General features: G+C 54.1%; 1 protein-coding gene across 1 annotated transcript in view; it reads right to left on the reverse strand.

The window, feature by feature from the left end:
* Positions 1 to 11,508, reverse strand: part of ANP32E (acidic nuclear phosphoprotein 32 family member E) — a 39,910-nt gene extending 28,402 nt beyond the window's left edge. The window contains exon 1 of the mRNA XM_038768641.1: positions 11,408 to 11,508. Within this exon, the coding sequence (XP_038624569.1) occupies positions 11,408 to 11,461 (54 nt within the window). The 5' untranslated portion in view covers positions 11,462 to 11,508. The remainder of the gene's footprint in view (positions 1 to 11,407) is intronic.
* Positions 11,509 to 12,104: the final 596 nt, after the last annotated feature.

Below are 12,104 nucleotides of genomic sequence, written 5' to 3' on the forward strand. Positions count from 1 at the left end.
GCCGAAGCATCTTAGCCCCGCCCACCAGCGACGTCATCGCCGGGGCCTCTTAGCCCCGTCCAGCAGTGACGTCATCCAAAAAAGAGCCCATTGGTCCGCCTACGAGTGACGTCATCGCCAGCACAGCTAAGCCCCGCCTATTAGTGACATCATCCCAAAGAGCCTCTTCACCCCGCCCACTTAGAAGAGAAGCAGCGTGGCTCAGTAGAGAAGAGCCTGGGCTTTGGAGTCATTCATTCATTAATCGTATTTATTAAGCGCTTACTGTGTGCAGAACACTAGACTAAGCGCTTGGGAAGTACAAGTTGGCAACAGAGGCGGTCCCTACCCAACAGTTGTATCACAATCCAGAACTCAAGTCAGAGGTCATGGGTTCAAATCCCAGCTCTGCCTACTGTCAGCTGTGTGACTTTGGGCAAGTCACTTCACTGTGCCTCAGTTCCCTCATCTGTAAAATAGGGATGAAGACTGTGAGCCCCCCGTGGGACAACCTGATCACCATGTCACCTCCCCAGCGCTTAGTACAGTGCTCTGCACACAGTAAGCGCTCAATGCGATTGAATGAAGGAATGAATGAATGTTGGGTAGGGACCGTCTCTATATGTTGCCAACTTGTACTTCCCAAGCGCTTAGTATAATGATAATAATAATAACAATAATAGTATTTACTAAGCGCTTACTATGTGCAAAGCTCAGCCCCGCCCCACCTAAGCGCTGGGGAGGTTACAATGTGATGAGGTTGTCAATCAATCGTATTTATTGAGCACTTACTGTGCAGAGCACCGTACTAAGCGCATGGGGGGCTCACAGGCTTCATCCCCATTTTACAGATGAGGTCACTGAGGCACAGGGAAGTGAAGCGACTTGCCCAAAGTCACCCAGCTGACCATTGGTGGAGCCGGCATTTGAACCCACGACCTCTGACTCCAAAGCCCGGGCTCTTTCCACTGAGCCACGCTGCTTCTCTTAGTCCAGTGCCCTGCACACAGTAAGCGCTCAATACATACGATGGAATGAATGAATGAACAAATACCATCATTAGCCCCGCCCACCAGCGGCGCCAACCCAGGGCCCTTTAGCCCCGCCCACCTGTGACGTCAGTGCCGGAGCCCCTTAGCCCCGCCCGCTTGCGACGTCGCCTCAATCTGCTAGCCCCGCCCACCCGTGACGTCAACGCAGACGCCCCTTAGCCCCCGCCCACTGTGAAGCCGGCATCGGACCCCTTGACCACGCCCCTTTTTGTCCTCGTCGCAATGCATGCTAGCTCCGCCCCACTCGCGACGTCAGCGCCGAATCATCTTAGCCCCGCCCACCCGTGACGTCGCCCCAACTCCCATTGGCACTGCCCACTCGTGACGTCAGCGCCCCCTCTCGGCGGAGGGGGCAGCGGCCGGAAGCACCCCCCAGCCACGGGCTCTGACGTCACGCCTCGCACCCCCCGCCGACCACGTGACAGCCTTGCGACGCACCTCTGTTTAGGACGCCCCCGGCTCTGTTCTAAGCGCTGGGGAGGTTACAAGGTGATCAGGTTGTCCCACGGGGGGCTCACAGTCTTCATCCCCATTTGACAGATGAGGGAACTGAGGCACAGAGAATAATAATAATGATAATAATAATGGCATTTGTTAAGCGCTTACTAAGTGCAAAGCACTGTTCTAAGCGCTGGGGAGGATACAAGGTGATGAGGTGGTCCCACGGGGGGCTCACAGTCTTCATCCCCATTTAACAGATGAGGGATCTGAGGCCCAGAGAATGATAATAATAATAATAACAATAATGGCATTTCTTAAGCACTTACTAAGTGCAAAGCCCTGTTCTAAGCGCTGCGGAGGATACAAGGTGATCAGGTGGTCCCACGGGGGGGCTCACAGCCTTCATCCCCATTTTACTGATGAGGGAACTGAGGCACAGAGAATGATAATAATGGCATATCTTAAGCACTAAGTGCAAAGCACTGTTCTAAGCGCCGGGGAGGTTACAAGGTGATCAGGTGGTCCCACGGGGGGCTCACAGTCGTCATCCCCATTTTACAGATGAGGGCACTGAGGCCCAGAGAACAATAATTCCCAAGCGCTTAGTCCAGTGCTCGGCACACAGTAAGCGCTCAATAAATACGATTGAATGAATGAATGAATAATAATAATAATAGCATTTATTAAGCGTGTACTATGTTTAAAGCACCGTTCTAAGCGCTGGGGAGGTTACAAGGTGACCAGGTTGTCCCACAGGGGGCTCCCATTTTACAGATGAGGGAACTGAGGCCCAGAGAATAATAATAATAATGACATTTGTTATTAATAATAATAATAATAATGGCATTTATTAAGCACTTTGTGCAAAGCACTGTTCTAAGCACTGGGGGGGGATACAAGGTGATCAGGTTGTCCCATGGGGGGATCAGAGAAGCAGCGTGGCTCAGTGGAAATAGCCCGGGTTTTGGACTCAGTGGTCATGGGTTCAAATCCCAGAACTGCCAATTGTCAGCTGTGTGACTTTGGGCAAGTCACTTCACTTCTCTGGGCCTCAGTTACCTCATCTGGAAAATGGGGATTAAAGACTGTGAGCCCCCCCCACTGTGGGACAACCTGATCACCTTGTAACCCCCCAGTGCTTAGAACAGTGCTTTGCACATAGTAAGTGCTTAATACATGTCATCATTATTATTATTATCACAGTCTTAATCCCCATTATACAGATGAGGTAACTGAGGCTCAGAGAAGTTAAGTGATTTGCCCAAGGTCACACAGCAGACACGTTAAGCGCTTACTAAGTGCAAAGCACTGTTCTAAGCACTGGGGAGGTTACAAGGTGATCAGGTTGTCCCACGGGGGGCTCACAGTCTTCATCCCCATTTTATAGATGAGGGAACTGAGGCCTAGAGAATAAGAATAATAATAATAATAATAATGGCATTTATTAAGCGCTTACTAAGTGCAAAGCACTGTTTTAAGCGCTGGGGAGGATACAAGGTGATCAGGTTGTCCCACGGGGGGCTCACCGTCTTCATCCCCATTTTACAGATGAGGGAACTGAGGCCCAGAGAATAATAATAATAATAATAATGGCATTTGTTAAGCGCTTACTAAGTGCAAAGCACTGTTCTAAGCGCTGGGGAGGATACAAGGTGATCAGGTTGTCCCACGGGGGGCTCACCGCCTTCATCCCCATTTTACAGATGAGGGAACTGAGGCCCAGAGAAGTGAAGTGACTTGCCCAAAGTCACCCAGCTGACAATTGGCAGAGCAGGATTTGAACCCATGACCTCTGACTTCAAAGCCCAGGCTCTTTCCACTGAGCCACGCTGCTTCTCTTATTATTACCAATAATATTAATGTTGGTATTTGTGAAGCGCTTACTATGTGCCAAGCAAGCCCTGTTCTAAGCGCTGGGATGTGGGGGGAATACAAGGTGATCAGGTTATCCCCTGTGGGGCTCCCAGTCTTCACCCCCATTTTACAGATGAGGGAACTGAGGCCCAGAGTATAATAATAATAATAATGTTGGTATTTGTTAAGTGCTTACTATGTGCCAAGCGCTAGGGTAGATGCAACAGCGTGGCTCAGTGGAAAGCACATGGGCTTTGGAGTCAGTGGTCATGGGTTCAAATCCCGGCTCCGCCAATTGTCAGCTGGGTGACTTTGGGCAAGTCACTTCACTTCTCTGGGCCTCAGTGACCTCATCTGGAAAATGGGGATGACGACTGTGAGCCTTCCATGGGACAACCTGATCACTCTTTAGCCTCCCTGGCGCTTAGAACAGTGCTTTGCACATAGTAAGCGCTTAATAAATGCCATTATTATTATTATTATTAAAGGCAATTAGGTTGTCCCGCATGGGGCTCACAGTCCCATTTTACGGATGAAGGAACTGGGGCCCAGAGAAGTGAAGCGACTTGCCCAAAGTCACCCAGCTGATAAGTGGCGGAGTCGGGATTCGAACCCGCCACCTCTGACTCCCAAGCCCGAGCTCTTTCCACTAAGCCACGCTGACTTCTCCTAGACTGTGAGCCCGCTGTTGGGTAGGGACCGTCTCTAGATTTTGCCAACTTGTCCTTCCCAAGCGCTTAGTCCAGTGCTCTGCACACAGGAAGCGCTCAATAAGTACCATTGAATGAATGAATGACTTGCCCAAGGTCACCCAGCTGATAAGTGTGGCAGAGGCGGGATTCGAACCCACGACCTCTGACTCCCAAGCCCGGGCTCTTGACACTGAGCCACGCTGCTTCTCAAGTAACCCCGTGGGGTCGCGAGGGTTCAATCAATCAATCAATCAATCGTATTTATTGAGCGCTTACTGTGTGCAGAGCACTGTACTAAGCGCTTGGGAAGTACAAGTTGGCAACATAACTGCACGAGGCTGGACCCCACCTCCTCAATCCATTCTATTTATTGAGCGCTTGCCGTGTGCGGAGCACTGTACTAAGCGCTTGGGAGAGGACCCTAGAACAGGGTTGGTGTTCATTCAATTGTATTTATTGAGCACCTACTTCATTCAGTCGGATTTAATTCATTCATTCATTCAATCAATCGTATTTATTGAGCACTTACCGTGTGCGGAGCACTGTACTAAGCGCTTGGGAGAGGACCCTAGAACAGGGTCGGTATTCATTCAATTGTATTTACTGAGCGCCTACTTCATTCAGTCGGATTTAATTCATTCATCCATTCAATCGTATTCATCGAGCGCTTACCGTGTGCGGAGCACTGTACTAAGCGCTTGGGAGAGGACCCTAGAACAGGGTTGGTGTTCATTCAATTGTATTTATTGAGCACCTACTTCATTCAGTCGGATTTAATTCATTCATTCATTCAATCAATCGTATTTATTGAGCGTTTACCGTGTGCGGCGCACTGTACTAAGCGTTTGGGTGAGGACACCAGAACATGTTTGGTATTCATTCCATCGGATTTACCGGGCGCTTATTGTGTGCAAAGCACTGGACTAAACGCTTGGGAGAGGACCCTAGAACAGGGCTGGTATTCATTCAATTGTATTTATTGAGCTCCTACTTCATTCAGTTGGATTTAATTCATTCATTCATTCAATCAATCGTATTTATTGAGCGCTTACTGTGTGCGGAGCACTGTACTAAGCGCTTGGGAGAGGACCCTAGAACAGGGTGGGTGTTCATTCAATTGTATTCATTCAGTTGGATTTAATTCATTCATTCATTCAATCAATCGTATTTATTGAGCGCTTGCCGTGTGCGGAGAACTGGACTAAGCGCTTGGGTGAGGACACCAGAACACGTTTGGTATTCACTCCATCGGATTTACCGGGCGCTTATTGTGTGCAAAGCACTGGACTAAACGCTTGGGAGAGGACCCTAAAACAGGGTTGGTATTCATTCAGTTGTATTTATTGAGTGCCTACTTCATTCAGTCAGATTTAATTCATTCATTCATTCCAGCAATCATATTTACCGGGCGCTGTGTGCAGAGCACTGGACTAAGCGCTTGGGAGAGGACCCTAGAACAGGGTTGGTATTCATTCAATTGTATCTATTGAGCGCCTACTTCATTCAGTTGGATTTAATTCATTCATTCAATCAATCGTATTTATTGGGCGCTTACCATGTGCGGAGCACTGTACTAAGCGCTTGGATGAGGACACCGGAACACGTTTGGTATTCCTTCCATTGGATTTACCGGGCGCTTATTGTGTGCAAAGCACTGGACTAAACGCTTGGGAGAGGACCCTAGAACAGGGTTGGTATTCATTCAATTGTATTTATTGAGCGCCTACTTCATTCAGTCAGATTTAATTCATTCATTCATTCAATCAACCGTATTTATTGAGCGCTTACCGTGTGCAGAGCACTGTACTAAGCGCTTTGGAGAGGACTCTAGACAGGGTTGGTATTCATTCAGTTGCATTTATTGAGTGCCTACTTCATTCAGTCAGATTTAATTCGTTCATTCATTCAAGCAATCATATTTACTGAGCGCTTACTGTGTGCAGAGCACTGGACTAAGCGCTTGGGAGAGGACCCTAAAACAGGGTTGGTATTCATTCAATTTTATCTATTAAGCGCCTACTTCATTCAGTCGGATTTAATTCATTCATTCATTCAATCAATCGTATTTATTGAGCTCTTACCGTGTGCGGAGCACTGTACTAAGCGCCTGGGAAGTCGAAGTTGGCAACATTTAGAGACGGTCCCTACCCAACAGTGGGTTCACAGTCTAGTAATGAGCGCTTACTCTGTGCAGAGCACTGTACTAAGCGTTTGAGAGAGGACAACAACCGTGAGCCCGTTGTTGGGTAGGGATTGTCTCTCCTTGAATTGTACTATCCAAGCGCTCAGTACAGTGCCCTGCACACAGTAAGCGCTCAATAAATACGGCTGAACGAATGAATAAAGCCAGGTCTCTGCCCGCAGCAAGCTCCCCGTCTGGAGGCGTCATCGTGGATCGACCCCAGCGCTTAGCACAGCGCTCGGCGCCCAGTAAGCTCTTCATGGGGGCAGGGAATGCGTTTAGCGCTTAGTACAGTGCTCTGCGCACAGGAAGCGCTCAATAAATACGATTGATGATGATGCGTCTGTTATGTATCTACGATGGCCTTTCCCAAGCGCTTAGTCCAGTGCTCTGCACACAGGAAGCGCTCAATAAGTACGATTGATGATGATGCGTCTGTTATGTATCTACGATGGCCTTTCCCAAGCGCTTAGTACAGTGCTCTGCACACAGGAAGCGCTCAATAAGTACGATTGATGATGATGCGTCTGTTATGTATCTACGATGGCCTTTCCCAAGCGCTTAGTACAGTGCTCTGCACACAGGAAGCGCTCAATAAATACGATTGATGATGATGCGTCTGTTATGTATCTACGATGGCCTTTCCCAAGCGCTTAGTCCAGTGCTCTGCACACAGGAAGCGCTCAATAAGTACGATTGATGATGATGCGTCTGTTATGTATCTACGATGGCCTTTCCCAAGCGCTTAGTACAGTGCTCTGCACACAGTAAGCGCTCAATAAGTACGACTGATGATGACGCTTCTGTTATGTATCTACGATGGCCTTTCCCAAGCGCTTAGTACAGTGCTCTGCACACAGTAAGCGCTCAATAAGTACGACTGATGATGACGCTTCTGTTATGTATCTACGATGGCCTTTCCCAAGCGCTTAGTACAGCGCTCTGCACACTGCAGGAACTCATTAAGTATAGCTGATCGATAATCGATCCATTAAGGGGGTTTATTGAGCGCTTTCAGGGCGCGGGGCGCTGTACTGAGCGCTGGGGAAAACGAGAGAACACAGCGTTCACAGTCCGGAGGGGGAGGTAGACGTTAAACTAAATTAGGCTTCATTACCACCATTAAATATTAAGGTTATTAATATGTTTTTCCGGTCACGCTGCTCAGCTCTCAGTACAGTGCTCTGCCCGCAGGAAGCGCTCAGTAAGTAGGACGGTTTGAGCGATCCTGTCAGACGTCACTCGGCCGCCCCCGCCCCCAGATCCCCGGGCGGGGGTGGAAAAATCCCACGCTGCTCGGCCTCAAATTAGAGAAGCATTAATAATAATAATAATTATGGTATTTATTAAGCGCCTACTAAGGGCCAGGCACTGTTCTAAGCGCTGGGGTGGGGAACAAGGTAACCGGGGGTGGGCCCAGTCCCTGCCCCATGTGGGGCTTTGCACATAGTAAGCACTTTATTCATTCATTCATTCATTCATTCAATCGTATTTTTTGAGCGCTTACTATGTGCACAGCACTGTACTAAGCGCTTGGGAAGTACAAGTTGGCAACTTCATAAATGCCATTATTATTATTATTCATCCCCATTTTCCAGATGAGGGAACCGAGGCCCAGAGCACTGACTTGTCCAAGGCCACACAGCAGACACGTGGCCCCACTTGGGACAACCTGATCACCTTGGATCCCCCCTGCCAGCGCTTAGAACAGTGCTTTGCACATAGTAAGCGCCTAATAAATGCCATTATTATTAACAGTGCCTGGCACATAATAAGCGCTTAACAAATCCAGCGCTCTGCACACAGTAAGCGCTCAATAAATACGACTGAGTGAGCGAATGAATGAGCAAACAGCATCATCGTCAAGGGGCGGCGAGGCCTAGTGCAGAGAGGGCCCAGGGCCTGGGTTCTAATCCCGCCTCCGCCGAATGCTTGCTGTGTGACCTTGGGCCAGTCACTCCCTCTGGGCCTCAGCTGCCCCGTCTGTGAAATGGGGATGTGACCCGATCATTTGCAGAGAAGCAGCGTGGCTCAGTGGAAAGAGCCCGGGCTTTAGAGGCGGAGGTCACGGGTTCGAATCCCAGCTCCGCCACATGTCTGCTGTGTGACGTTGGGCAAGTCGCTTCACTTCTCGGAGCCTCAGTTCCCTCATCTGTAAAATGGGCAGGATGGCTGTGAGTCCCACGTGGGACAGCCTGATCAACCTGTATCCCCCCCAGCGCTTAGAACAGTGCTGTGCACATAGTAAGCGCTTAACCGATCAATCAGTGGTACTTACTGAGCGCTTACTGTGTGCAGAGCACTGTACTAAGCGCTTGGGAAGTACAAGTTGGCAACATAATGGCTTCACAAATGCCATCATCATTATTATTATTGTTATTATTGATATCTCCCCCAGCGCTTAGAACAGGGCTGGGCACCTAGTTGGCGCTTAGGGGGTGGCGTCATCATCGTTACACCCCGGAAAACCCCCCAACAGTGGGGGAGCCCTCCCATGTTTAGTGGCCCCGGGCCCCCGGCTGGCCCCTGCTGAGGAGGGGAGGGGTCCCCATGGCCCCCCATTTCACGGGGGGAGTCCGGCCCAGGGCTGCCACCAAACTGGCCGGCCAACGCAACCGGAAAAGTTGGGAGGTGGTTCGCCCCTCCGGCCCCCAAGCCCCCAGCCCCCCAAAGGACCGGGTCACCCCCCTTCTGCCCGCCCCCAGCCCCCAAAGGACCGGGTCACCCCCCTTCTGCCCGCCCCCAGCCCCCAAAGGACCGGGTCACCCCCCTTCTGCCCGCCCCCAGCCCCCAAAGGACCGGGTCACCCCCCTTCTGCCCGCCCCCAGCCCCCAAAGGACCGGGTCACCCCCCTTCTGCCCACCCCCAGCCCCCAAAGGACCGGGTCACCCCCCTTCTGACCGTCCCCAGCCCCCCAAGGCCCAGTTCACCCCCTTCAGCCGTTCCCCACCCAGGCCCCCAGCCCCCCAAAGACCAGTTCACCCCCTTCTGACCACCCCCAGGCCCCCAAGGACCAGTTCCCCCCCATGTGACCACCCCCAGCCCCCCAAAGACCAGTTCAGCCCCTTCTGACCGTCCCCAGCCCCCCAAGGACCAACTCATCCCCTTCAGCCCTTCCTCACCCAGGCCCCCAGCCCCCCAAGGGCAAGTTCCCCCCCCATGTGACCGACCCCCAGACCCCCAAAGACCAGTTCCCCCCCATCTGACCGCCCCCACGCGCCCAAAGACCAGTTCCCCCCCATCTGACCGCCCCCACCTAGGCCCTCAGCCCCCCAAGGCCCAATTCCCCCCCATCTGACCGCCCCCAGACCCCCAAAGACCAGTTCACCCTCATCTGACCGCCCCCAGCCCCCCAAAGACCAGTTCACCCCCTTCTGCTCTCCCCTACCCACTCCCCCAGCCCCCCAAGGACCAGTTCCCCCCCCACCTGCCCGCCCCCAGCCTCCCAAAGACCAATGCACCTCCTTCTGACCACCCTCAGCCCCCCAAGGACCAAGTCATCCCCTTCAGCCCTTCCCCTCCCAGGCCCCCAGCCCCCCAAGGACCAGTTCACCCCCATGTGACCGCCCCCAGGTCCCCAAAGACCAGTTCCCCCCCCCACCTGACCGCCCCCAAACCCCCAAAGACCAGTTCACCCCCTTCTGCTCTCCCCTACCCACTCCCCCAGCCCCCCAAGGACCAGTTTCCCCCCCTCCATCTGCACCTCCTTCTGACCACCCCCAGCCCCCCAAGGACCAACTCATCCCCTTCAGCCGTTCCCCACCCAGGCCCCCAGCCCCTCAAGGACCAGTTCCCCCCCATCTGAGCGCCCCCAGCCCTCCAAAGACCAGTTCCCCCCCATGTGACCGCCCCCAGACCCCCAAAGACCAGTTCACCCCCTTCTGCTCTCCCCCACTGACCAGTTCCCCCCATCTGAGCGCCCCAAGCCCTCCAAAGACCAGTTCCCCCCATCTGACCGCCCCCAAACCCCCAAAGACCAGTTGACCCCCTTCTGCTCTCCCCCACGGCCCAGTTCCCCCCATGTGACCGCCCCCAGACCCCCAAAGACCAGTTCACCCCCTTTTGCTCTCCCCCACTGACCAGTCCCCCCATCTGAGCGCCCCCAGCCCTCCAAAGACCAGTTCCCCCCATGTGACCGCCCCCAGCCCCCCAAAGACCAGTTCACCCCCTTCTGCTCTCCCCCACTGACCAGTTCCCCCTATCTGAGCGCCCCCAGCCCTCCAAAGACCAGTTCCCCCCCCATCTGACCGCCCCCAGACCCCCAAAGACCAGTTCACCCCCTCCTGCACTCCCCCACGGACCAGTTCCCCCCCATCTGACCGCCCCCAGCCCCCCAAAGACCAGTTCACCCCCTTCTGCTCTCTCCCACGGACCACTTCCCCCCCATGTGACCACCCCCAGGCCCCCAAAGACCAGTTCCCCCCATGTGACCGCCCCCAGACCCCCAAAGACCAATTCACCCCCTTCTGCTCTCCCCCACGGACCACTTCCCCCCCATCTGAACGCCCCCAGGCCCCCAAAGACCATTTCATCCCCATGTGACCGCCCCCAGCCCCCCAAAGCCCAGTTCACCCCCTTCTACTCTCCCCCACAGACCAGTCCCCCCCCAATCTGGGCGCCCCCAGCCCCCCAAGGCCCAGCTCATCCCCATCTGCCCTCCCCCGGGCTGGTGACCCAGATGGCGATGGGCACATGGCCGGCGAGGGCGGAGGGGGCTCCCACCCTCCAGGAAAGACCCCCACCCACCCACCTCCCCCAGAAACAAGCTTTTCCCTCCCTCTCTGGTGGGGGGGAAGAAGCAGCAGCCCCCCGGGGGGAGATGGGGCTGGGGGGTCTCAGGCAGAGTTGCCTCAACTTCTCCAATCCCCCTGGCAAGGAGGGAAGGGAAGCCCCCTCCCCACCACCAACCCAGGGGAAAAGTGTATGCTAAAAGGGGGAAAAGGGGGCTCCCCACCAGACCCTTCCCAAAAAGCCAGGGAAGGAAGTGGGAGAGGGAAAACCGAGCCCACCGTCTCTAGATGTTGCCAACTTGGACTTCCCAAGCGCTTAGGCCAGTGCTGCGCACACAGTAAACGCTCAATCAATACGATTGATTGACTGATTGATTGATTGACTCCCACTTTACTTTTTTTGGGGGGGGGGGAAAGGGGAAGAATCGCCCCCCTCCCACGGGCCAAGGCCTGTCGAAAGCGGAAGGATGGCCTCACCTCCTCGGGGGCTCTGTTTCTCAACTCCAGGTTAATCCTCTTCTTCATCTCCATTTCCTCTTCCTCCTCCTCCTCCTCCTCTCCCGCCCCCCTCCCCCTTTTTAAAAAAAAACTGGAAAGAAGGGGGGGAAAAATAAAAAAAAAAAGGAAAGGAAGGAGGGAAGGGAAATGGGGAAAAATATCCAATTTGCAGCCGGCCTCAAATGGGAAGGGAAAAGAGGAAGGGGGGGGTGGAAGGGGGAAAAAAAAGGGATGCCTGGAGTTTGGGACTCGGGAAAAAGTCCGTCGCTTGTACCCGCCCCCTCCCCCCCCCGTCGGTGGCCACGCGCAGGTCCTTCCCCTTCAATGGCCGCTGGGGGACTGAGCCGCCATGACACGGCGCAGGCGGCCCCCTGCCCCAAGCCCCGCCCACGAGCCGGCTTCCCATTGGCCGAGCGCCCCGGGGCCCCGCTCCCCATTGGCCGGCGCCCGCGTCCGTCAGGGCCCTCGGAGCCCATTGGTCCCCGCCGGGCGCGCAGTCGCCTCCGATTGGTCCCCGCCCGGCGGCCGCCCGAGGGAGGGGTCGGTTTCGAACGGCGGGCGCCCCCCGCCCCTTCTTTGTGCCTTTGGCGCGCTTTCCCGCCCGGGCGCCCGGCGGGGAAGAAGGCGGAAGTGGGCGTGCGTGCGTGCGTGCGCGCGCCCGCGCCCCGGCGCATGC

This window comes from Tachyglossus aculeatus, chromosome Y4, assembly GCF_015852505.1.
Source record: "Tachyglossus aculeatus isolate mTacAcu1 chromosome Y4, mTacAcu1.pri, whole genome shotgun sequence".
Classification (NCBI taxonomy): domain Eukaryota; kingdom Metazoa; phylum Chordata; class Mammalia; order Monotremata; family Tachyglossidae; genus Tachyglossus; species Tachyglossus aculeatus.